The sequence below is a fragment of the Pseudonaja textilis genome, chromosome 16 (assembly GCF_049901715.1).
Source record: "Pseudonaja textilis isolate UNSWEBS1 chromosome 16, rPseTex1.2, whole genome shotgun sequence".
NCBI classification, from domain to species: Eukaryota; Metazoa; Chordata; class Lepidosauria; order Squamata; family Elapidae; genus Pseudonaja; species Pseudonaja textilis.
Genome location: NC_142005.1, coordinates 9,751,955 through 9,778,104, shown reverse-complemented (window position 1 = coordinate 9,778,104; position 26,150 = coordinate 9,751,955). Strand labels below are relative to the sequence as shown.

Sequence of the window (26,150 nt, the reverse complement as noted above, 5' to 3'; positions counted from 1 at the left end):
TCAACATGGGTCTTACCGTCACGGGACATGCCGAGGCTAAGACATTTCTGCAGGCGACAGTATTGGCAGCGGTTGCGGCTCGTGCGGTCGATCAGACAGTTTTGTTGCCGAGTACAAGAATAGGTCACGTTCCCTTGCTGGCTGCGTCGGAAGAAGCCCTGGAAAGGAAACCAAGAAGATGAACTGAGAAGATGGACCTTTGGTAGCTTCACTGGTGGCCTCCAAGACTTTGTGAAGCCCAACAGTTCAGGGGCCCATCAGCGAAGAGAGCCAAAATTGGTTCAGTAGAAATTTATGGGCACCTGCTTCCAGAAAAGGGAAAACCACCTCCCAACCCCTCACCCTCTGCAAGGAAGAGGAAACAATTTTGGCCGACGGGTCTCAGGCCAACACCCAAGATCCCAGCGATTGAAGAGACCGTTCCCCACCTTGCATCCTTCACAAGTGATGACCCCGTAGTGGATCCCGGAAGATTTGTCTCCGCAGATCTTGCAGGGGATCACTTCAATCTGGGCTGTGTGGGGAAAAGAAGACAAGAAGAGGTGGAACTCTTGAGAGAAGCATGTGTGAATCGGTGGGGGGAACCCGCAAGTGGACAAGCCATGTTCTGGAGGGATCAAACCAAGATCCGCAGATGGCCCTTTTTCTGAACTGTCGGAAAAAGTCAACTACCGACATTAGACAGTAGTTCTCAAGCTCTTCGCCAAAAGACCTTGCAGTGTTCATCACAGTCCACCAGAGGGCAGCCTCACCCCACATTTGATGTTACCGCCTTTCACAAGACCGAAAAGAAAACACTTGGGAGCAAATAGTCCTTTTAACTAACATCCTTCTCTTGCCAAGGGATGCATCCCAGCAAAAATTGTGCGTAAATTGGAGGTAGTGCCTGTGGAGGGAGGCAGCAGATCTACAATCCATGCCAGGAAGAGGGAAGGGCAGTGTAGCTACTCCTTGACTTACAACAGTTCATTTAATGACCATTTGAAATTACAACGGCACTGAAAGAAAGTGACTTATGACCAGTTTTCACACTTACAACTGTTGCAGCACCCCTTAAACAAACTTAAACAATCCGGTGACTAACTTCGCTTAACTGTGGCAAGCGAGGTCGTAACAGGGAGACAAAACGCACTCAGCAAATGTCTCACTTAGCAACGGAAAATGTTGGGCTCAACTGTGTGGTCGTAAGTCGAGGAGTACAACTTGTACAGAACCTGGGTGGAAAATCCTCTCCCTCCCACCAGCATTTGGCTCTGATCTGTACTGCCTGCTGTTTGGAAAAGAGACCGAGGAGCCCACCTCGCAGGGCCGTTGTGCAATTTAGCAGCCGAAACCCCCACAACTTCAGGTGCCCAGCCGTTCCACCAGCTAATTGTTCTAACTACTAATTAGTAACACGGTCATTAAGTGAATCCGGCTTCCCATGGACTGTGGTTGTCAGAAGGGCACAAAAGGGGACCATGTGACCCCCAGGAGCCTGCAATCATCGTAAACACAAGTCAGTTGCTGAGCGTCTGAATTCCGATCGCGGGACCGTTGAAGTTGCACGGGAGGAAAAACGGCCGCAAGTTCCTTTTTTTCCCCCCGGTGCCGTGGTGACGTCCCGACGGTCACTCAGCGAGCCGCCGTTCACAAGACCAAAAAGAAACCCTCGAGGACAACCCATGAGCGCCCCAATCCTCCTTCCTCACCGTCTCAACACGCCGCTATTGTCTCCCTCCGCTCTCTCTCTCTCCCCCCCCGTAGTGACAAAATAACAAGCGGAAAGACAAAAAGAGAGAGAGAGAGAGAGAGAGAGAGAGAGAAGGTATCGCAAAAACCACAACAACCAGATATATTTTCTTCCCTTCGACTTCAAAAGCTGCTACTGGTAAGCGAAGCCTCGGGAGTTGAGTTGAGTCAGCTTTTCAGTTACTCAGTTGGTCCTCCTTGATGGAGCTGCCAGTAAGAGGTTACTCTCACTTTTAGCCAAAATAAAAAAAATACGAAAATAAAAATTGGGTCCTGCCGGTAAATTTCAACTTTTCAACCTGTGGTCAACGGGGGTGCTGCAAATCGAAATGAAGCACACACACACACACACACACACACACACAAACACACACACATGCGTGCACACACACACATGAGGGGGAGGGGAAGTGAAGAATGCATTGTCAGGAATCGGCGTGGCTTTTTTTTTTTTCTTTTCACCCATGTTTTCACATCCGGTTACGGATTCGGTACCACCACGACGGCGTCGACGGACACTGGAGGGCAGGCGACACCAGTTCTCTGCCCTCAATGTGGTTTTTTTTGTGAGGGGTCTGCATTTCAAGGAAAAGAAGAAGAAGGAGAAGGAGAAGGAGAGGGAGAGGGAGAAGAAGAAGAAGGAGGAGGAGGAGGAGGAAAAGAAGAAGAAGAAGGAGGAGGAGGAGGAGGAGGAGGAGGAGGAAAAGAAGGAGAAGGAGAAGGAGAAGAAGGAGGAGAAGAAGAAGAAGAAGAAGAAGAAGAAGAAGAAGAAGAAGAAGAAGAAGAAGAAGAAGAAGAAGAAGAAGAAGAAGAAGAAGAAGAAGAAGAAGAGGGGCATCCTTTGGTCCTCGTGGGCCCTGAACATTGTGCAGTTATGTCACTAGTCCCTGTGAAGGGGAGGTTCTCACAAGGGGTCAATTACATGCAGACAAACTTTCCCGCACGAGGTGTATGTTTGCTCCTGGTTGCAAAAGGGCCCTAAGCTCACCCTCGTTCCAAGGGATGGTAGAAGGTCAACCCAGGCCAGGAAAAACTGGCCTTACCCCTCCCTCCCTCCCTTCCACCCTCCCCTTTGGCTGTTGTTTCCAAGGTGGCCCTTCCGACCTTCTCCTTTCCCAAACAAAAGCCGCTTCTCGGTGGCCTCTTTTGCACCTGTTTGCGAGCACAACACCCCACCCCCACCCCAAAACCACACCGCGCAACAAACAGCAGCACCGGCGCTGTGTCGGAGCCCCCTCCTTCCCCCCCCCCAACGGCACAGGGGTTCCCACAATATGGGGGGGTGGAGAAGAAAGATCCGTTAACACTTTCCCCACATGAATCAAACCGAAGAGCTGCGCAAGCTTTTGAGACAGGTACAACAACTCCGACCCCCCCACCCCCACCTGAGGATGAGTTACTCAGCTTTCTTGGGTGCTGACAAAGGTGCCCTCCCCCTTTTGAAAAAGGAACAAACTTGGTTATAACTTCCAAGGGCAACTTTTGTTCCATGGGTTGGTTGTTCTCACTGTCAGAAAATTCCTCCTTATTTCCAGGTTGAATCTCTCCTGGATCAGTTTCCATCCATTGCTCCTTGTCTGGCCTTCAGGTAAATAGCTTGACCCTCCTCTTCCTCTCTGGGGCAGCCCCTCCCTCAAATATTGGAAGGCTGCTCTCCTGTCTCCCCTGGTCCTTCTCTTCCCTAGGCTAGCCAGGCCCGGTTCCTGCAACCGTTCATCGTATTTCTTTCTTTTTTTTCTCCAAATTTTGTTCTATTGTACTTTACTAATTGATTTGATTCTTTTTGTTAGTTTTTACTGTTTTTTAATTTTTTTTTTTAAAGATGGTTTGACATTGTGTAAGCCGCCTCAAGTGGCCATGGGCGAATAGGCGGCGATATTAATTAAATAAATTTATGGTTGCTCTTCTCTGCACTTTTTTCTGCAGTCTCAATCTCTTTTTTATAGTGTGGTGACCAAAACTGAATGCAGACTTTAGGTGTGGCCTTACTAAGGCTTTAAAGAGGGGTATTAGTACCTCCCTTGATCTCAATTGTATCCCTCTGTTAATGCAGTTTAGGATTAAATTGGTTTTGGTGGCGGCTGCAGACTGCTGGCTCCTATTTAGCTGGTTGTCCACTAAGACGCCAAGATCCCTCTCCCAATTACTGCTATTAAACCTGGTTTCACCCAATCTATATGTGTCCTTTTGGGGGTTTTTTTTGCCTAAGTGTAGGACTTTATTTTTCTCTACATTGAATTTCATTCTGTTAAGATACGTCCCAGTGTTTAAGTCTGTCGAGTGGAGGAGGAAGGAAAGGGGAAGGAAGGAGAGAAGGAGAAAGGAAAAGAAGAGGAGGAGAAGAGATGAAAGAAGAGGAGGAGGGAGGGAAAGAGGGGAAGGAAGGAGAGAAGGAGAAAGGAAAAGAAGAAGAGGAGGAGAAGAAATGAAAGAAGAGGAGGAGGGAGGGAAAGAGGGGAAGGAAGGAGAGAAGGAGAAAGGAAAAGAAGAAGAGGAGGAGAAGAAATGAAAGAAGAGGAGGAGGGAGGGAAAGAGGGGAACGAAGGAGATAAGGAGAAATGAAAGGAAGAGAAGGAGAAAGAGGTGAAAGAGAAAAAAAGGAAGGAAGGTGGAAGAGAAGGAGGAAGGAAGAAGAGAAGGAGAAAGGAAAGAAAGAAGGGAAGAAGGCAGAGGAAGTGAAGGGAGGTGAAGGGAGGGAGGAAGAGAGTAGAAGGAAGGAAGGAAAGTTGAGGACGAAAGGGAAAGGAAGGAAGGAAGGAAGAAGGAAGGATCTTTACACTATGCAGGCCTTTCCAAGGGACTTGATTGCCTCAATTACTCCTGGGCAATTCAGTGCAACAATTCGCACTTTCCTAATGAAACCAGCCCTACAAATCACTCCAGTCCTTCTTGGCCAGGCCGTTCCGCCCACGCCAGGCGCTTAATTGACACCTTGCCCTCCCCCGCCTGGCTAATTTGGCAGCCGGGCGACCAAAATAGGCTCCTGATAAGATTCCTACCTTCCTGCGTGGCCACCCTGGGACACCCCCCCCCCCTCCCCAACCTCTCACGGCAGAGGCCCTGGGAAGATTTCTGAGCATTCGCCCCACCCGGAAAGGTGGAGTAGCTTTTATGTTTTGAGTGGGTCTTTCCTTTCTGTACACCCTGAACTAACACACTCTCTCTCTCTCTCTCTCTCTCACACACACACACACACACACACACACACACACACAGGATACCCATTTTTTGCTACATTCCCTCCAACAATGCTATCTATCTATCTATCTATCTATCTATCTATCTATCTATCTATCTATCTATCTATCCATCCATCCATCCATCCATCCATCCATCCATCTAGCTTCTTCTCCTTCCTTCCTAGGCAGGGGGTTGGACTAGAAGACCTCCAAGGTCCCTTCCAACTCTGTTATTCTATTCTATTCCTTTTTTATCTTTCTCGTTCTCTCTTTTTCTTCCTCTCTTGTCCCTCTCCATTCCTCCGTTCGTTCGTTTGTTCCTTCCATCCCTCCATCATCTTCCTTTTATCACCTTCCTTCCTTCCTTCCTTCCTTCCTTCCTTCCTTCCTTCCTTCCTTCCTTCCTTCCTTCCTTCCTTCCTTCCTTCCTCTCCTCTCCTCTCCTCTCCTCTCCTCTCTTCTCCTCTCCTCTCCATTCGAAGCCAGCTGCTGAAAGTGATAGAGATCTGAAGACGCCTCCATCCGCCTCCCTCAGCCTCTAGGCCTCCCTGGTTTCGGGCCCTGCCCTGCCCTGCCTCCCAGGCCACCCAGAGGCCCCACTCCACCCCAAGCAGTTGACCATTTAATCAGTGGGTGCAGCAAAATTTCACAAACCGACTACCTAGAACGCCATAACCGAGTTGCTAAAATCACTCACTGGAAACCGGGCCAAAAGTTTGGATTTTGAGCATAGTAACAACTACTGGGAACATCCGGTTGAGAAAGTTCTGGAGAATGAAAAAGTCAAGATCTTGTGGGACTCCAGAATTCAGACGGACAGGCACTTGGCCCACAACACACCTGACATAACAATAGTTGAGAAGAAAAGGGTTTGGTTCGCTGACATTGCAGTACTTAGCGATGCACGAATTGTAGACACACAGCAAGAAAAAAAACCCCACAAAGTATCGGGACTTACAAATTGAAGTTGAGCGACTTTGGAAAAAGAAATCGTGTGTTATCCCAATTGTAATTGGAGCCCTTGTTGTGATACCTAGAGGGCTGCCTCGCTATTTGGAAATCCTGAATTTATCAGACTTGAATACCCCGATTCTACAAAAAAACCCACCCTACTTGGAACAGCTTATATCTTCCGACGCTACCTGAACAGTTCCTAGGTCCTTGGTTAGGACTCGAGCTGTTGAGCTACCAACCAGCCCCCAAAGCTGTGAATCTCACTAAAGATTAAATAAATAAATAAATAAATAATAGTAGTAGTAGTAGTAGTAGTAGTAGTAAAATTATTAAAAGCTTGGCATGGGAAGATGCTGAGCCAGAAGTAGACCAGTTGCCATCAATCAGAACTCAAGTTCATTCTATCGCCACAACTGATCTTCCTGCCTTCACCAAGAACCTCAAGCTGTCACCAATAACTCCTGGGTTGAGTCACTCCCATCCGGCTGAAATTGTTGAGATCCAAACACAACCACCCTGCCCCCTTTCTCTCTCCCCCCACAACCTACCATTTTCAAATATCCGCTTGCTTCCCTCCCTGTCCAGTGACCTGCAACACGCACAATCCACGGCCCCCTTTTGTCTCGGTTTTTAAATCGCAACCAGCAAAATGGCGCCAGGAATATTTACCTGGAATTGGAAGATTTCTCCACTCAAGTTAAACATGTGTGTCTGTGTGTTTGTGTGTGTAGTGACAAACCTGAGAGCAGTGAGGAATTGACTCAACCCAACCCACAGAGACCAGCCAGCCGGGCGGCCCTTGGATCAAAAATCACAGATGGAGGGGATCAAAATGGCACACAGCAAATAACAAGGTTAAAATTGTTGCTTGGCGCTGTCCCAGCGCGCGAGAATCTCTTCCTCTGACCACACTTGGAATGCTACTGCAGCGGGTTTCGATGACCACAACACCAAGAAGATGTTCAGATTACGAAGAGTGCAAGAGAACCAGCAAGATTACCTTTAAATATACCCAAATATGAACTCTGAATGCTGGAAATGTAAAAAATGAGCAAGTTACCTCCTTGCACATGTGGTGGTCTTGCCCCAGAGCAAAAGAACATTGGAACAAAATTAGAACATGGTTGCAAGAAATTATTGGGCTGCAAATAGAATTTAAGCCTGAGATGTGTTTTGTTAGAGGAGTGGTTAAGAAAGATATTGAATACATTATAATACACACACTAACAGCAGCAAGAATATCCTATGCCCAGAGCTGGAAATTAGATAGCACTCCCACAGACAGTATGGTTATAAAAAAAATTATGGACTGTGCAGAAATGGCAAAATCTGCACTTATCTCCCCAGTAGGTGAGGATAAACCAAGCAAAAAAAAAAAAAAAAAACCAACCCAACAAGCAAAACCCAATATATTTGCAGAATTTACAGATTAATCTAACGAGTCATTTTCAGATAACACTTTGGGTACACCGTGGAGTGAAATGTATATAAAGAGCTGTTTTTGAAAACGGATCATCAGTTTTATTTTTAACTTTTGTTCAGGGATGGCTTTAAATCAAACCTAAGGCATCAGAAGGAGGGGGGAAAATGTGATTATCAGCATATTTAAAAAGTTAACTCTGTAGGATGGGAATTGTCTAAGGTCTGGAGAACATTACATTGATATCACCTGAATATTAGCTTGAAAAAGCTACTGTCCATTCCACGAACGACATATTCCTTCCCTTAACAAGTCTTCTAAAATTATTTCCACTGCTGCTTGTCTTTTATTTTTTAAATCATTATTTTCCAATCTGCAATTTTTCTACTCAATTAGAATGAAAAAGAAATCCATCACATTCTAATCTGGAAAGTATCGAGTCAATTAAAATGAGCCTTGTTTTAAGATAGAATATTATTTTATATATATATTATTTTTCCTTCTATTGTTTGGCGGGACATTTTCAGCCAATGAACCTGCCAATCAACTCCCATTTCTAGATAAATATGCCATATATAAACAACAGTAGGAACAATTATATATATATGGTATTGAAACATATACATATATATATACATATACATATACATATATATATATATATATATATATATATATATATATATATATATACATACATACATATATACATACATACATACATACATACATACATACATATACACACACACACACACACAAAATACTATCTAAAATATTTTATATATTTATATACAATATATAGAATATAATATTGTAAAAAACCATATCTGGGCTCTTCCAGAAGGTTCGGCTGTTTATTTTCTCAGCTGTCTTGGCTACAAATTTGGGAAGTTTGTGTTTTTATAGACACTTAGTTAAACAAACAAACATTGCAAATCTCTAATAGAAATAAACTCTTCTGTATATTTTCTCTCTCCTGTTCTACTCCTGGGCAATTATTTTTTTAATTATTTAGAGCAAAAATATTTTCTTTCAACTGTTTAAAAACAGTTCCTTGCATTAACAAGGCACAGAAACAATATTTTATAAATATCTTTAAAGATCCTGCTAATGCAAGTGGGCATTTGTAGATGAATGAAAACATTTTGACGATCTAAATTTTCAAATCCAAACCTCGAGGGAAGGAAAAAAAAAACATATTCCAGAATGGGAGAAATTTACAAATAACGTCCTTAAAAATCCATCCTCACTTTGCAAAATGCAGAAAAGGAGAGTGAACAATTCACCTTCTCTGGGTACTTGTGAAACAGGGCCAAAATCTTTAAAGAAATCTTTCAAAATATTCTGAAGACACGGCACGTTTTACAAATGTTAATTCTGAGGAGGCAAAAATTGTTCTGAGGGATTGGATAAATCTTTCCATGTTTCAGTTTTGTTTTGCTACGCCCGGCTGCGAATTTGCAGAAAAACCCGACAGAATTTTTGCCATCCAAAAAAGGAAAACGAAGGAATTTGAAAGCAAGATCTCCAGCTATATGGTTATCGAAAAGATCTATTTGGCCATAAAAAAAAAATCAGAAAAAGTGCTTATTTTCTCTTTGATTTCCTTTCTTCTTCCCTCTGTAAATTTTCTTTGCTATTTGTATTTTACACCTTAGAACAAACTTTAATAAAAACAGTAAAACACCAAAAAGGGCATTTTGACACAAGGAGAACAATAAAACTTAAAAAAGGATCCCAAAACCATACTGCTCTTCAGCGTCAGAAACGCACCACTAAAAAGCCCCCCGTCGTACCACACCAAAAGGTTTCCTGAAAAAACCTCTGAATCTCGGTTTTGCAATGTGAGAAATCCAGAATTTCAGTTCAATAAATCAACTGCTTTGACAGATTTTTCAACTTGAGCAATTTACCGTAGAGATGCTTTCATCCTTCTCATTTTAGGAAGGAAAAAAAAAATTATTGGGAAAGATGGAAAAAGGGATGCAGGTAGGCCAGGTGGAGGACAGATCTGAAAATCCCTTGTGAGATTTTTAAAAAGTGGTGGTTGTGGGAAAAAATTTTTTTGGGGGGGGGGCGGGGTGTCTTCTCTGCCTTAATACAGTCAATTTGGGGGAGGAAAGGAGGGAAGGAAGGAAAGAATGAAAGAAAAAGAAAGAAAAAAGAAAAAGAAAGAAAAGGAAAAAAGAAAGGAGAAAGAGAAAGAAGAAAAAGAGAGAAAAACAAAGAAAAGGAAGAGAGGGGGAGGGAGGGGAAGGAAGGAAGGAAGAAGGAAAGGAAAGAAAGGAAGACTCTAGTTAATTTTGGGTGCAATGGAACAATTTATCTGCTCTCCGAGGAGAACTGGGGCCGAATTTACATCAAAACTGTGCGATTTCTCCCAGGTCGCTACAACGCAATCCTGCAAATGGAGGTAGTATCATTTTTAAGTCTTGCAACTGTTTATTTTTATTTCTTTGTCCAATTTCTATCTCCCCAGTCTAGGCCAGGTTTTCCTGAGCAGTTGCGTGGAAAGTAGACGAGATGTTATAAAAGAAAGGTGTATAAATGACAGAATAACGGAAGTTTTAGCTGAAATCATTGTAAAGGGTTGCATTAATTGGGTACCATTTCTGCCTTTTTGCACATTTAAATTTGGTGGGTTTTCTTGGGGGTCCTTTAACCCTTCAGGCCAATTGAGTTAACTACCAAAGTTATTAATTCACATAAGAGATGAGGTGAGTCTTTCTTTCTTTCTTTCTTTCTTTCTTTCTTTCTTTCTTTCTTTCTTTTCTTTCTTTCTTTCTTTCTTTCTTTTTCTTTCTTTTTCTTTCCTTCCTTCCTTCCTTCCTTCCTTTTTCTTTCCTTTTCTTTCCTTCCTCTTTTTATTTCTTTCCTTCTTCTTTCTTTCCTTCCTTTCTTCTTTTTCTTTTGCTTGCTTTCTCTCTTTTTCTTTTTTCTTTCTTCTCTTTCTTTTCTTTCTTACCACTTTCCTTCATTCTCTTCTTCTATTATTTCTCCCCCTCCTTTTTTCCTCCATTCGTCTTCCAACTTACAATGAAAACATGGTGCTAACAAGCCCAGTGTTTCAAAGAGTTACTTTCTCTTGATTTTACAAAATTAAACCTCTGCTTGCTGGGTTTATCTTATCTCATCTTCCCCTTATCTCATATGCAGTTTCATCTTATTTTCAGGAGACAGCCAGAGAAGCATTCAGAGTTTCCGAAACGGTGAACAACCCCAGCAAAACACAACCACCACAGAAATCAAGAACCATAACATTCATCTATAGCACCGTCAGGCAAGCACATCACACACACCAGGATGCCACAATAAACCTGATTTTTTTTTCCAAACTGAGATTCTGAGAGAATTGGCTGGGATTCTGCGAGAGGATGGCTAAAGGAAGAGGGAAAGCTTGCTCAAACAGCACCAATTTTCTCCCATGGGAGTTGGGCCCCTTCAACAGAAATTTGCAGAAACTTTTCTTGCCTCTTTTTTAAATTTTAAGTTTCAAGAAGTTTGGAACAAAAATTCTTTTCCTTTTGAAAGTTAAGCTTCAAGAAATTTGAAGAAACTTTTCTTCTTGAAGAAGTTTGAAGACCCTTTAAAAAAAAAAGTTTCGAGAAGTTTGAAGACCCTTTTTAAAACAGGTTCCAAGAAGGTTGAAGGAAAAGTTTCTTTTATGAAAAGTTTCAAGAAATTTGGAGAAACTTTTCTTCCTTTTAAAACTTTCAAGAAGCTCAAAGAACCTTTTCTTCTTTAAGTTTCAAGCAATTTGAAGGAACTTCATTTTTTTAAAAGTTTCAAGCAGTTTGAAGAAACTTCTTTCTTTCTTTCTTTCTTTTTTTAATGTTTTGAGGCCTGAACCAGTTTGCAAACTTCTGCTGCCTGGGTATCAAGCAGCTGCCCCCCACGACCTACCCCACCCCCATTGCCGGTACCTCGCATGATGCCACTGGGTTGTGGGACAACTTCAGAGAGGCTGGTGCTTTGATTCTGCTACACCTGTTCAGCTTGGGGACACCTGGTGCCGAGATCAAACCTCGGAGGCCGCTCGGCGAACGTCGGTCCCACTTTCTTTCTCGTTTCGGAACAAAAAGCGCCTGGGAATAAGCAAGCCCGCCAGGTGATGCTGCTCACCTCAAGACTGTCATTCCCAGGGCCCAATCGGAAGCCCTGACTGTATTTTGGGGGTGGGGAAAAAGAAGGGAGAAACCGACAGCAGCGGACTGGAAAGTTTCAAAACCGCAAAGACGAAAAAAGAACGAGAAACAGAAGGACCACAAAAAAAGGACCAAGTTTCCATTAGCAAAAAAAAAAGGCAGGAGGGATGTGTTTTTTGGGGGTGGGTGGGGGGTGGTGGTCCTACTTGGAGAGAAAGAGACAGGGGCTCGCCAGCAAGTCTTTCAAGATTTGGGCTGAAGATAGCTTTTTGTTTTGCTTTTTCTCTCTCTCTCGTCTTGACAGAATGCAGATTGGCTCACTGATTCGAGCGACCTGTTTTTGGCCGATCTTGTTTGTCCAGCATTTTTTTTGCAGGTAAGAGAAGTTGGTAATGGGTGGGGGGCAAAGACAGGCAAGGAGCGGGGGATATAATCTTGAGATCCTTTCTGGATAGGATCTTGGAAGATTCAAAAGCTGGGGAAAACACCTTGATTTAAGCAATTAAAACTGCTGTTTGAACTCCGAAAGGAAAAGAAAAAAGCTGCCAGTACGTTATTATTATTATTTTTAATTCACGTTAGTGTTCTGCAAAGAGCCACTTTTAATTTATTTCTGTCTGTCAAATTTAGAAACTGCCGATCTCACAGTGATTCCAGATTGTGCATAGATAAATTGGCTTTTCAGCAGCTTTCAAGACAGATATTTAAAAAAACCAAAGGGGCCTTAATAATTATACAGTAAATCAAGATTGCTGGGGTATCTGTTCAAAATCTTTTTTAAACCTAAAGCTTTCCACCCCAGTTCCTTTTAATTATTTAACCAATTATAAATGATTTATATAATTCTTAAGACTTCCTCCGTTTGTTTTATCCAATGAAAAATTCTGTTTCTTTTCAAACTTTAAAAGCAGGACTATTATTATTGTTATCGTTGTTATTATTATTTTTTAAAAATGACCCTCGCTTATCCGAATTAGTGTCGCTTAGGTGAGATGGGCGATGTGGAAATTTAATCATACGTTTTTACATTTAATTTTAATTTAAACCCTCCAATCGCTGAGACTCTGGGGATGCTTTGTAACGAAGACAAATGAATAAATGGGGACAGATTCCAGTAATTTGGTTCGTTCCCCATTTATTATTATTATTATGATTATTTTAAAAAAAAGGATTTTAAAAAGCCCAAAAGGATTTCTGTACGATGTTTCTATCTGGGCACGGAACGGTGTGGGATAGTCCCAATTTAAAGACTTCATCCGCTTTTCTAAGAGAGATGACTATACATGGGTAAAACACGACTGTCGGTATTTTTTTTGGGGGGGTGGTCACCGCAGCCCTGCAGGCATTGACGTCAGAAGGAGGAAACATCAATTTCCAGGACAGCCCCTTCCCCACTTTTGGGTGCTGGTGGGGACCACATAGTACTGAACACGCCAGCAAAGGATGCAAGAACCCATGATGCGCACAGGATGGGGGTTGCACCACACAAGAAAACTGTGCCAGGCACCCCGCAGTGAGGAAGCCAGCCAAGGTGTGCCCACCTCCCACGCCCAGAGGCCCCAAACTTCTGCAAAAAAGAAGAATTAAAAAAAACAGATTTGGGGACTGACAAAAATAAGAATTTAAAATAAAAAATAAAAGCCATTGTTTTCTTCAGCTTCACTTCTTGGTTTCAGGGTGAGGAAGACAAACAGACGGGAAGATGAATAGGTTTCAAAGGCGGCTCCGTTGAGCCTCCCAAACCGGGAGCAGTCTACCCGCAGAGGCCAATTTAGGGGAAAAGGCAAGACAGGGATAGCTTTGGGAATTCTTGCCTCTTCGCTGATCGAGAGTTGGTCCTCGTCACCCCTTGCAAAGGAACCGGCTTACGGGACACCCCCTCCCAATGCCGTTTCCAACTTACCAAGCCAAAGAATAACCAGGATGGAACAGAGATTGAGCTTCGGAGCACTTTGGTGCAAAGGTGGCTAATTCGCCCTTCGGAAAGCTGGTTGGAGGTCTGGCCCAAACAGGGCCTCTCTGACGAAACGGGCAGCCTGCTTTTCCGATAATGCATGCCCAGCTCAAAGACGTCCCGAATGAGGGTTTGAGACTAATCGAGTTTAGCAACGGCAACCGAGCCTCCTTTGATCCCTCCGGATCAGATCTAGAATAGATCCCTCCAGAAAAGCAATTTCGGCATCACCCTCCACTGATCACAGAGACACATCCCTGAATTTCAGGGTTAGAAACTAGCGGGCGTAAAAATGGGCAAAATTTTCACCGGAAGAAATTGGCACAAGTTTGCTCGTCCCGAAACAGCCTTGGCCATCCAAACGGCCTTTCAATGCCAATTGGGGATGACCCCCCCACCCAGTCCCACTCCCTAGACATCTTAGCCCCAGCTCAAAATAATTCCCCCTCCCCAGGGAACCCCCCACCCACTCCACAACTGCCTCTTTCTACCTATTTCTGGATTGCAGGAGACCAAGATCAAACACTAACCATGGTTAGATCCAGCCAGACCCCTTTGGGGCTCTCCAAAAATCTCAGTTTTGCTCCTGACCACAACACTAGTGTCAAAAGTGCTAATTTTCAAATACAACCAGGAAGAGTTTTTCCTTTTAACCGACTCAAAATCTAATCTAATAATAATAATCTGATAAAACTTCATTCTCTTAATTGACGGTTAGGGAGTTTCCCTTCTCGTTTTGCAATCCCAAAAAGCAGAATTAAAAAAAAAAACTTCTGCACATACATACATACATACATACATGTCTTTCTGCACATATAGAAAAGTGTGTTTGTGAGTCTGTGTGTGGAGCTTGGTTTGCGCCCGTCAAAAACAGCAGCAGAAAATGTCATTTTGCCGCTAATCGAAATGATGGGGGAAAAAAACCCGGCTTCTCAAAAGTGAGCTTATTTTTTCTGATCACAGAATTGTAGAACGGTGAAGACAGGATGGAGGAATAACAGAGTGATAATGATAACAAATTTAAGGCATAATACATAAAACAACCGAATGACAAAGTTAATAAATTTAAGAAATAAATAAAATGATCGAATGATAAAATGAGAGAATATTGGAATGACAATGATAATAAATTTAAGAAATACGTAAAATGACAGAACGGTAAAATAATAGAATAGAATAATAACAAATTTAAAAAAATAAATAAAATGACAGAATGAAAAAAACGATAGAATAACAGAATGATAATGATAATAGATTTAAAAAATAAATAAAATGACAGAATGAAAAAAAACGATAGAATAATAGAATGATAATGATAATAGATTTAAAAAATAAATGACAGAATGAAAAAAACGATAGAATAATAGAATGATAATGATAATAGATATCAATATTATTAAGGCACTGTGAAATAGTATTACCAATACTATGAATAACTGTCAAGTATTAATTGTATGTATTGCATTTATTGTACTGTCAAAAAATGATGCTGAAAGATATTGACACGTCTTCTATTATAGAAATTTTTGTAAATTTTTTTTAATATTTTGAATTTCTGTAAACTTTTTAATATTTTGAACTTCAATAAAGTATGTTTAAAATTAAAAAAAAAAAGAATAACAGAATGATAAGGATAATGAGTTTAAGAAACAAATAAAACGACAGAAGGATAGAATAATGGAGTGATAATCATAGCAAATTTTTTAAAAATAAATGAAATGGTGGAATAATAATGATAGCAAACAAATGTAAGGAATAAATACAGCGATGGAATAATGGAATCGACAATGAACAAGTTTAAGAAATAAAATGACAGATTGATAGAATAATCAGGCGATAATGATAGCAAGCAAATGTAACAAATAAATAAAACGATAGGATAATAGAATGGACGACAACAAGTTTTAGAAGTAAATAAAACAGCAGAATGCTGGAATACTTGAATGATGATGACAGCAAACAAATGTAAAAAATAAATAAATAAAAAGATAGGGTCATAGAAGCATAGGGTCCTGGGGCCGGAGGGGACCTTGGGGGGTCATCTAGTCCAACCCCATCCTGTCTTTACCACCATCCTGGCCAAATCAATGTCTGTCTGGTCTTGAAAACTTTGCAACCTCTGAACCGAGCTGAGAGCCGGTTCCCACCATCTCCCCCCCCCCCAAACCCAGAAGCCCCCCCTTTCCGTCGCCATCAGTACTCACACGTGTGCGTCTTCTTCATGGCCAGAGCTCCTGAAAGGGAGAAGAAGGAGGGAGAGTTGAAACCAGGGCCTCTTGGGGCCACGGAGATTCCAGCTTTGAAACTGCCCTTCCCTAAGCATCAATCCTGGGATTGTTGCCTCTCGCCCACATCCCTCCCAGCCAGGCTGTTGGCTAAGGTGTTGCGACGGCGTCAGGGAAGGTTTTCTCACAAGGAGCCATGGGAGGTTAGCCAATGGTCCCCCTGATGCAACAGGGGAAAAGAAGGAGAAGGAGAAGGAAGAAAGGAGAAGGAAAAAGGAGGAGGAGGAGGAGGAGGAGGAGGAGGAGAAGAGGAGAAGGAGGAGGAGGAGGAGGAGGAGGAGAAGGAAAAGGAGAAGGAAAAAGGAGAAGGAGAAGGAAAAAGGAGAAGGAGGAGGAGGAGGAGAAGGAGGAGAAGAGGAAGAAGAGGAGGAGAAGGAGAAGGAAAAAGGGAGGAGAAGGAGAAAAGGAGAAGGAGGAGGAGGTTGAGAAGGAGAAGGAGGAGAAGAGGAGGAAAAGGAGAAGGAAAAAAGGAGAAGGAGGAGGAGGAGGAGAAGGAGGTGAAGAGGAGGAGGAGGAGGAAAAGGAGAAGGAGAAGGAGAAGGAAAAAAGGAGGAGGAGGAGGAGGAGAAGGAGAAGAAGGAACAGAAGGAGAAGGAGAAGAGGTGGAGGAGGAGAAGAAGGAGAAGAGAAGGAAGAGGAAAATCATCACCGTCTTCCTCCTCCTTCTCCTCTTCCTCCTCCTCCTTGGTGCTCTTTGAGCTTGGTGGTTTTCTTGCAGACATTTAATTACCCAACTAGGTAACATTATCAGTGCTAGAAGAGTGTGGGGTTTGCTGGGAGGCGGAGGAGGAGGAAGAAGAGGAGGAGGAAGATAAGGAGGAAAAGGGGGACTGTAGGCTCCTTGGTGCTTTCCTTGCAGACGTTTCATGGCCCAACTAGGGAACATCATCAGGAGAGTGGGAGTTGTGGCGAAGAGGAAGAGGAGGAGAAAGAAGACAAGGACGATGACAACGGCGATGGTTCTGGGGTCCTTGGTGTTCTCTGAGCTGGTTGGTTTCCTCGCAGACGTTTCATGACCCAACTAGGTAATACCATCAGTGCTAGAAGGGAGTAGGGCTTTGTGGGGGGAGGAGGAGGAAGAGGAAGGACCAAAAGAGAGGGAAGGGGAGGGAGGGCACAATAATCAGCCCCCCCACAACCCCAGTTTTAAAGTGAGTAGAATCTCACAGCTTCTTCACAGTTCTCTAATCGACTGGTCAGGAGTGCGAATTCATCAACCCCCAAAGAGTGTTAAAAAAAAAACCCCCGAACTTTTCTGTGCACACACCAAAGGGAGTTTGTGTGTCCGTCCTTGTTTGTGCATGTGAGAAACGACAACAGCAACAGCTAAGCCACTTCTGCATCCCTGCAAACTTTTAGGAATGACTGGAACGCCTGAAATGCAACACATTTAATTTCCCCCCCCCATTTCCCTATTTTGGTGCTTCGCTGAAATCGCCTCTCCTGGGTTATTCCCGATGCATTCTGCATATCGGCCACCGCATTGCAGGAATCAGCCAACCTAGAAGGGTCAGGCCTTCCCACTAAACCAGAAAATAAGGCTGCTAGTCCTCATGAGCCCAGAGTTTTGCTTTTGGGGTTTGTTTTTGTTTTGTTTTGTTTTGTTTTGCAAGCGACTATCAAAACCTCCTGGGTGACTGCTGCTGAATTTCAGCATTGATCTTCCTTGATATACATCAACCCATCGGAGTTTGCGGCTTTTATAACAGATGAAAAGATTGGCAAAACAATGCATGCTGAAATGAGAGAGAGAGAGAGAGAGAGAGAGAGAGAGAGAGAGAGAGAGAGAAAGAAAGAGAGAGCGCATGAGGAACAGCACGAACAAAACTGTTCCTTTTTCATCTGAATTTCTTCTTTTTTTAATCCTCAAACAGGCAATTTTGCCGATCAAAGATAGATAGATAGATAAAGATAGATAGAGATAGGTAGATAGATGGATAGATGCTAGAAAGATAGATGAGAGGAGAGAGAGACAGAGACAGACAGATAGACAGACGGATGGACAGACAGACAGACAGACAGATGACAGAAAGATAGATGACAGGATAGATAGATGATAGAATAGATAGTTAGATAGATAGATAGATAGATGACAGAAAGACAGATGACAGGAGAGAGACAGAGACAGACAGACAGGCGGACAGACAGACAAATAGAAAGATAGATGACAGGATAGATAGATGATAGATAGATAGTTAGGTAGGTATGTAGATAGATTGATAGATAGACCGATACATAGATAGATAGATAGATAGATAGATAGATAGATAGATAGATAGATAGATAGATATGATTCGCAGGCAGGCAGGCAGATAGGTAGATAGGTAGATAGGCAGACAGGATAGAAAAAAAGGAATTAGAAGAAAAATAAGGTAGATAGATGATAAACAGACAGGATAGAGATACCGATTAGAAGAAAGAATAGATAGGGAGGTAGGTAGGCAGGCAGGCAGAGGAAAGATTAAGGAAGAGAAGGAGGGAGGGAGGAAAAGAAAAGAGGGAGGAAAAAAGGAAGGAGAACAGGAAGGAAGAGAAGAAAAAGGAAGGGAGGCAGGAAAGGAGGGAGAAAGGACAAAGGAAGGGGAGGAGGAAGGGAGGAAAAGTGAAAGAGAGGAAGGAAAGGAGAGGAAAGGAAGGAGGGAAAGGAAGGAAGAAAGGAAGGAAAAAAAGAAAACATACCAAGCAATTCACCCCATCCTCAGCGACGCAGCCTTTCTCCACAACCAAACCAGCTCCTTGCAAACTTAAAACAAAACAAAAAAACTTCTTTGGATTGGCCCATTCGACAACTAGGTGTGTCTCCTCCTCTTGCCCAAAGGGGGTGGGTGGTCTTCTGGAAGCTTCTCCAGGTGCCCCCACACCCCCACCCGCCCCAGTCCTTCAGATCCAAAGAGAGAGCGCAGCCGGGGAAGAGGCGATGGGAAACGTAGTACCGCTTGCAGCCATGGCTCATTGCAAGCAACCAGCGTGTGTGTGTGTGTGTGTGTGTGTGTGTGTGTGTGTGTGTGTTTGGTGGGTGGGTGGGTGTGGAAGAGGCAAAGGAGGGGGGGCGAGGTTAGTTCTTGGGGACCCCTTTTCAAAGCCCCCCACCCCACCCAAAATCTTCCTAGGAGCTGGCAAAGGCCCGGAGGAAAAACTGTGGCTGGAAAAACCAGCCCAGGAAGAGGAGGAGGAGGAAGAGGAGGGGGCATCGCCCCTCACCCACTGTTCCCCCAAAAAAACCCCGAATCCTCTCCTTCCAAGAGTTTTTCTTTGCTGGGGAAATCGGCTTGGGGCGGCTGAGCTGCCTTCAGCCAGTCCTCACTTGAACTCGGCACTTACATAACTCCCTTACTAGCTCCTGGCAGGAAGCCAGTTCCCGGGGCGCGGAGCCAACGCCAGCCAGCTGCAAAGCTTCTCCAGGCTGTAAAAGTCAAAACTGAGAGAGAGAGAGAGAGAGAGAGAGAGTGAAAGAAAGAGAGAATGGGAGAGAAAGAGAGGGCGAGGAAGAGGAGGAAGAAAAAGAGGGAGAAAGAGAGAAAGAGAAAGAAAAAGAAAGAAAAAGACAAAGTGAGAAAGAGAGAAAGTGAAAGAGAAAATGAGTGAGTGAGAGAAAGAAGAGAAAGAAAAAGACAGAGAGAACAAGAGAGAAAGAGAGAGAATGAAAAAGAGAATGAGAGAGACAGAGAGTGAAAGAGAGAAAGAGGAAAGAAAGGAAAAGACAGAAAGAGAGAAAGAGGGAGAGGGAGAAAGAGAGTGAAAGAGAGAGAGAAAGAGGAAAGAAAGGAAAAGACAGAAAGAAAGACAAAGAGAGAAAAAGACAGAGAGAGTGAGAGAAAGAAGAGAAAGAAAAAGACAGAGTGAACGAGAGAAAGAGAGAGAATGAAAAAGAGAAAGACAGAGAGATTGTGAGACAGAGAAAGAAAAAGACAGAGAGAGAAAGAAAAAGAGAAAGAGGGAGACAGAGAGAGAGTGAAAGAGAGAGAGAAAGAGGACAGAAAGGAAAAGACAGAAAGAAAGAAAAAGAGAGAAAAAGACAGAGAGAGTGAGAGAAAGAAGAGAAAGAAAAAGACAGAGTGAACGAGAGAGAAAGAGAGAGAATGAAAAAGAGAAAGACAGAGAGAGTGTGAGACAGAGAAAGAAAAAGACAGAGAGAGAAAGAAAACGAGAAAGAGGGAGACAGAGAGAGAGTGAAAGAGAGAGAGAGAGAAAGGAAAGAAAGGAAAAGACAGAAAGCGAGAAAGAAAAAGAGAGACAAAGACAGAGAGAGAGAGAGAAAGAGAGAAAGAAAGAGAGAGAGAGAAAAAGGAGGGGAGGGGAAGAAGTTGAGGGGGGGAGGGGAGAAGCAGCCCACCCACAACATAGATATTTGGGCTCCTGGCCCCCTTTAAAGGGGTATTTTTTGGCCCTCCGGCTCCGCATGGGGTGGCCAGTCCGAAAGCTGTGAAAAAAGGATCCCCCCGTCCGTGATTTGGAGCACTTGATGCTCAGCCGGGGTGCCTCTGCCCATGCGCAGAGTGCCAGGCCACCCTGAGCCTAACCGAGCATGCCAACCCCAGTCCTCCAAGCCAGGATGATTAAATCAGGCGCTCCAAATCCCCTTTCCGGAAACTTTCATCCCTGGTTCAGGGCTGGTTTTTAAACCGGATTCAAACTGGATTAAGAAAATTGGGGGCTTTCCTGCAGTGGGGGGCGGGGTGGGGGGAGATTTTGGGGGAATTGGTGTTTTTTTTAAAACATTGCTCGATTTTTATTTTTTTTCCAAAGAAATGGGAGATTTTTTTTCCCCGATGGGGCAGAAAACTTAGAAAAACAGAGAGGTAAACAAATTAAAAGTAATATCCCTTATTTAATTTGCACGCTCCCCTTTTAAATCATACTGGATCTCTGCCTGGTCTGGACTTCCTGCTGATCTGCCCCCCTGATTGGTCGAATCCTTCCGTGACATCACAGCCAGCCAGCCAATGGGCGACTCTTGGAAAAGCGATTCCACTTTTCTTGACCGCTTCTGCAAAGGCTGCAGTGGGAGAAGTCTGGGCGTTGGAAGTCCATAGTTTGAAGACCCCGCCTGGATTCGAGAGGACATCTAGACCAACCCAGCTAAACGCAAAGCCCGCTCCAAGAGCTCGCTTAAGCGCAGGCATCTAGTAGCAAGGAGTTCCAAAGACATACCAAACACCCCGATTAGATCCACGGATTAGATCTTGGCTGACTCATGCGCCTGGGCTCTGATCCACTAGCTTGGCGTGCCGCAAAGCGAGGAGTGGGTTTGCGTCGATGCCAAGGAAGCCCGTCGGCATCTCATTGCCTTCCCTGGGCTGTCCTACCTCGCAGGGTTGTGTGGGGAAGGACCAGCGACGGGGAAGGAGGGACGGGGCTTGGGGGGTTGAGCCAGGAGGTCCAGAGAGTGGCAACGCTACCTACCCAGGCGAGTCGGAAGCGATGCGCAGGCCGCGTCTCGAAGGCGCGTGCAACGCCTCCGTCCCCAGATCGGCTGTCTGCCCACCGTGCAACACACGCGTCACGTCGAGACGCACAACACACACCGCCGCACACCACTCCGGCCCTGGAAGAGACTCCAGGCCGCGCCCGAGCTGGCTCGCAACTCCGCACACACCCAGACCGGTGGAAGGAGATTATGTAAGCACGGGGTGCCCTACGTGCCAGGAGGCCCAAACGCCCAAAACACCCCGGGGTGCTTCACCAATCTCGCCTTGCACCCAGAACCGGCAGCTCGTCCCATTACGGGGGCCTCAAACGTCCCACCACACACCCACCCAAATCCCTAGAATGATCCGGGGATGATGGGTACGATTGTTGTCCAAGGTGATCAAGCCAATCACCAAGGTTTATCAGGCATCCCTTCCGTACCAGGCTGGGAAAGGAGACCACTCAGGGATCCCGTGGGAATTTTGCCAGCAAGGGGCCTGATTTGCATAACTCCTCCCCCGGCCTTCCTTGATTGGACCTGCTGGAGCAGAGGGGATTCTGGGACCGGTTTTAACCCTCCCAGAAATACTCAGCTAAGGCTAAGCCCCATTTCCTCATCCTTCCTGTCCCGCTTCAGATTCTCTGAGCATGCCAAGAGTTTCTTTCCAACTGCAATCAGGCCAGCGGTGGCTTCAAAGGAAGAAAATCCGATATTTTTTCCCCCCCTCCTGGGCTTTTTTCCCCAACAGAAAACAAACACAGAAAGAAAAGGTTGTTTGGCAACAGCCGTAGAAGCAAAAGATCCATTCAAACTGACCTGAGTCCGGTCAGTTTCCAGGCCTTGAAAGAAGGAAAAAAAAAAAAAAAAAGAGGAACGGGTAGATAAAAAGGTGACGAGCTGGTGGGTAAACTGCCATTCTGAGCTGCAGGAAGTAAGGAAGGAAGAATTGGAGGGAGAGAAAGAAGGGAGCGAGGGAGGAATATTGAGGAAAATCAGGCCCCATGCTAGCAAATTCAAACTTATGACGGCCCTGAAGAAAAGGGACCTAGGATCCTTTCTCACACTTACGACCGTCGTGGCAGCCCCAGGGTCAGGTGGTCAAAATTCAGACAGTCTGGGTAACTGACTCGTATTTATAGTATGGGGGGGGGTATCACAAGGAAGCTGGATTCGCTTAATGACGGTGTTACTAACTGAACAATGGTGAGGGGGTTTCGCTTAATGACAGAGGCAAGGAAGGTCGTCAAAACGAGGCAAAACTTTTGCTTGACGGGTGTTCTCACTCAGCAACAGAAATCTGGGGCTCGCTGATGGTCGTATGTCAAGGACTACATGTGACTCCTTCCCCGCACCCATCATCGGGCCCTGCGTGCAATTCATATTGGCAAGAAATAAAATGGCCGTGCGAAGAAGCTTCTGGAAGGGTGAAGATTTCGCCAGCCCTGCCTGCTTCCCAACGGATCAAGCTTTCAAAAGAAAGGAAACTCCCAGGCAGGACGGGAGAAAGGAGAGGCAGTGAAACTGACTAGGTCAACTTCGGATTCCTTCTTAGGGTTGGAGAAACAGACCGGTCCAAAGACAGTTGTTAGCCATTTCAACCGGGACTTATTATTAGTTAGACTCAATTTCCCAACAGAAAACAAACACGGAAAGAAAAGGTTGTTTGGCAACAGCCATAGAAGCAAAAGACCCATTCAAACTGACCTGAGTCCGGTCAGTTTCCAGGCCTTGAAAGAAGGAAAAAAAGAAAAAGAAAAGAGGAACGAGTAGATAAAAAGGTGACGAGATTGTAAAAAAGCATCTTTGTGGCTAAGTTAAGGTAAGGGTCCTTCAAGGAGGATGGAGCTACCCAGGTTTCAACCAGGTCTGAAGCCCCCTCGGGTTCAAATAATGGTTGGCTTAAAACCCACCTCTCAGGGCTGTGAGTAGCATCCTACAGAGCTGGGGAAAAGAAAGCGGTTTATTTGATTTTCTCCAGCTCCTGGCATGGTAAAAGGAACATTAAGCAAGTAGCAGAAGCGTTTCCTTTTTAAAAATGTTTCTGAGCTGCCTGCAGGGGCGGAATTTCCCCAATGCAATTCTTATATAATAATAATAATAATAATAATAATAATAATAATAATAATAATAATAATAATAATAATAATAATAATAATAATAATTGGGAAGCGTTCGACTAGTGATTTGTGATGCGAAACCCAGCATAGTTATCTCATTTGTTGTGTGCACTGTCATTTTTTGTGTATAATAATAACGATGAAGATAATAATAATAATAATAATAATAATAATAATAATAATAATAATAATAATAATAATAATAATAATAATAAATACTTGGGAAGTGTTCGACTAGTGATTGTGATGCGAAACCCAGCATAGTTATCTCAAGTTCCTTTCTTAAGAGAATCAAATTTATTGTTTAGAAAAACCAGGCGGCAAAAGCTCCCCCCCTCCCTCTGCACCCCCCTTTCCCAAGAGGGGCTGTGCTGGGGGTCAAAGGGCAAAAGGGGGGATTAGGGAAAGAGGCCACGGATGCCACGCAGCAGCGAAACCAGAAACTGGCAGGGCGCAGTTTGCAATCTGGCCTATTTCTCTGCCCCAAAGCCAGATACCATCTCTCTCTCATTCTCTCTCTCTCTCTCTCTCTCTCTCTCTCTCTCCTCTCTTTCTCTCTCTTTCTCTTCACTCTTCTCCTCTCTCCAATCCTCTGGCTCTCTTTCTCTCCTTTTTCTCACTCCCCCTCTCTCTCTCCATTTTTTCTCTGTCTCTCCTCTCTCTTCACTTTTCTGTCTCTCTCTTCAGTCTCTCTCTCTTCACTTCTCTCTCTTTTTTCCTCCTCTCTCCAATTTTGTCTCTTTCTTCTCTCCTTTTTCTCACTCCCTCTTTCTCCACTCTTCTGTATCTTTTTCTCTCTCTCTCCTCTCTCCCTCTTTCTCTTCCCTCTCTTTTTCTCTTCACTCATTCTCTCTTCTGTCTCCCTCTCTCTCTTCTGTCTCTTTCTCTCTCTCTCCCCCTTTCTCTTCACTCTTTCTCTCTTTCAGTCTCTCTTTCTCTCCTCTCCCTTTGCTTCTCTCTCTCTTTCTCTCCCCACAAAGCCAGGGCTCCAAAGTGCTGCAAATTCCTTAATTGGGATTCTGGGCAGCGGGAGACAAGTTTGTCAACAATCTCCAGGGAGCTCTCTGCTCCTTCATGAGGACTAGAGACCTGGAAGGGAAGCCAAGCTGGCTAAGAGGGTGCACAAAAGGTGGGTGGGGGGAGGGGAGAAAATCAAGCAGAAGTTGATTGTAGGGGGGGCGATTTGGGGATTCCTGGCAAGAGAGGGGGGGAATCCCTCCTCCCTCCCCAGTCACATGGGAGTGGTAGTCCTCCCTTAAGTGGGAAAAGAACACAAGGCTGCTGAGATGAATCCAAGTGGTCCTCTGTGTGTGTTTGTGTGTGTGTGTGTAATGTGTGTCTCTCCGTGCCCCCACAAGGAAGATAAGGGCCCAGCCAGCTGGCTGATCCCACATCCTTGCCAGACTCTCAGACCCCCCTCACCCAGCAGGCCGGGAACGATGGGAATTGGTGGCCCAGCCTAGGCACAAGCAGAAAGTTAAAGAAGCGACTCTTATCGGGTGTGAAACGGGAAGGTGGGAAAAAAACCCCTCCCTCCCCTGTCCTCTGCCCCTCCTCTTGCAAATGGGGTGCCCCCCCTGCCATGGGGTGAGAAGAGAGCCCCCCAAGACCCCCTTCTTCTCCAAGCGTGGAGGCGAGAAGAGGGCCGGGATGGGAAAAGAGAGACTTCAAGAAAGTTTTCCAAGTTTTTAAAAGCCCCCTTAACAAAAGCAGAAAAGAGCCCCGACCGGACACTTTGGGGTGGGGGCGGGTGTAAGAGGGTGGAGGGGACCCCAAGATAAGAGGGGAGGGGGGGGTCGCGAATCCCCTCGGGAAGCGCCTCCCTGTCCTGGCTTTCCAGACTCCATGGCCCATGCGGCGCAGCCAGACACACACACACACACACACACACACCCCTCTTTCTGCAGCCCCGAGCCCCCGTCGGCCTTACCTCGGGGGCGCCTCGGCCACGCTTGGCCGCTCCTGCTCCGCCAGCCTCCATCGGGGGAGGGGGCTGGGGGAGGGTCCCGGTCCGGGGACGCGCCTCGGCGGCTGCAGGCAGCACCAGTGACAACCGCGCAACCGGCAGGGGCGCCCCGAAGCTGGCCCGTCCCCCGTCCCGCCCCGCGCCCTCCCCTCCCCTCCCCTCCCCTTCCCTCCCCGGGAATTCAAGTTCGCCTCCAGATCCCGAACCCCGCGGGACTCTCTTCCACTGGCCGGGGAGGATGGGGTTTGTGGTGCCAGGCAGACAAGGGTGTGTGTGTGTGTGTGTGTGTGTGTGTGTGTGTGTGTATTCCCCCGCCCCAGAGACCCCCTCCCTCCTTCCTTGACCCGGTCATTCTACCGGGGAAGCTGGAAACAATGGTGTGTAGGTGGGGTGGGGTGGGGTGGTTGGACTAGATGACCTCTAAGGACCCTTCCAACTCAGGTTATCTGTTACCTGTCTCCCGGAAGGCGGAGCGGCCGGCAGGTGGAGGGGAGAAGGGGACGCCGCATTGCTCCGGGTCGTATTTCTACCTGTCGGCCGGGCGCAGCCCCCGCCCGACCTCCCCCGGTTGAAGCGACGTTTCCTCTCTCTCTCTCTCTCTCTCGCCCTCCCGCCCTCCCGCCCTAAAAAAAGAGCCCCGAACCGGGTAAGAGTCGGAAAGGGGCCTTGGAGGTCATCTAGTCCAACCCCCCAGGAGACCCTAACACCCACAGGTTCCCCCCAAAAGGAGTTCTGCCTCAATACCTTGAGAACCTTCCCCTGAAGTACCTTACCTACCTTACCGCGCCCGCCTTCCTTACCTGGCTGAGCTTTCTCGGCCCGGAGGAAACGCACCCAGGTGAGCCTGGAAACCTGGGGCAAAAGGTCCGGCTTTACCTTACGAACTGCTGCCTAGCGGCGGAGCTACTTCCCCGGGACGGGCTGCAAAAACTCCTAAACTCGCTAGGAGTTCTCTCTACCAAGGCGGAGGGGGTCCCGCGGGGCAG

The 26,150-nt window shown here is 45.4% G+C and overlaps 1 protein-coding gene across 3 annotated transcripts in view; it reads right to left on the bottom strand.

The window, feature by feature from the left end:
• Positions 1–26,102, bottom strand: part of RORC (RAR related orphan receptor C) — a 33,606-nt gene extending 7,504 nt beyond the window's left edge. Inside the window, exons 1-5 of one of the 3 annotated variants that reach the window (XM_087914251.1) lie at positions 19,006–19,023; positions 18,351–18,414; positions 15,591–15,620; positions 429–514; positions 17–158 (exon numbers count right to left, since the gene is read on the bottom strand). In XM_087914251.1, the coding sequence (XP_087770377.1) occupies positions 17–158; positions 429–514; positions 15,591–15,609 (247 nt within the window). In that variant the 5' untranslated portion in view covers positions 15,610–15,620; positions 18,351–18,414; positions 19,006–19,023. Of the gene's footprint in view, positions 1–16; positions 159–428; positions 515–15,590; positions 15,621–18,350; positions 18,795–19,005; positions 19,024–25,964 lie in introns of those variants that run through there. The other 2 variants (XM_087914252.1, XM_087914250.1) reach the window with 2 other exon arrangements.
• Between the last annotated feature and the right edge of the window lie 48 nt (positions 26,103–26,150).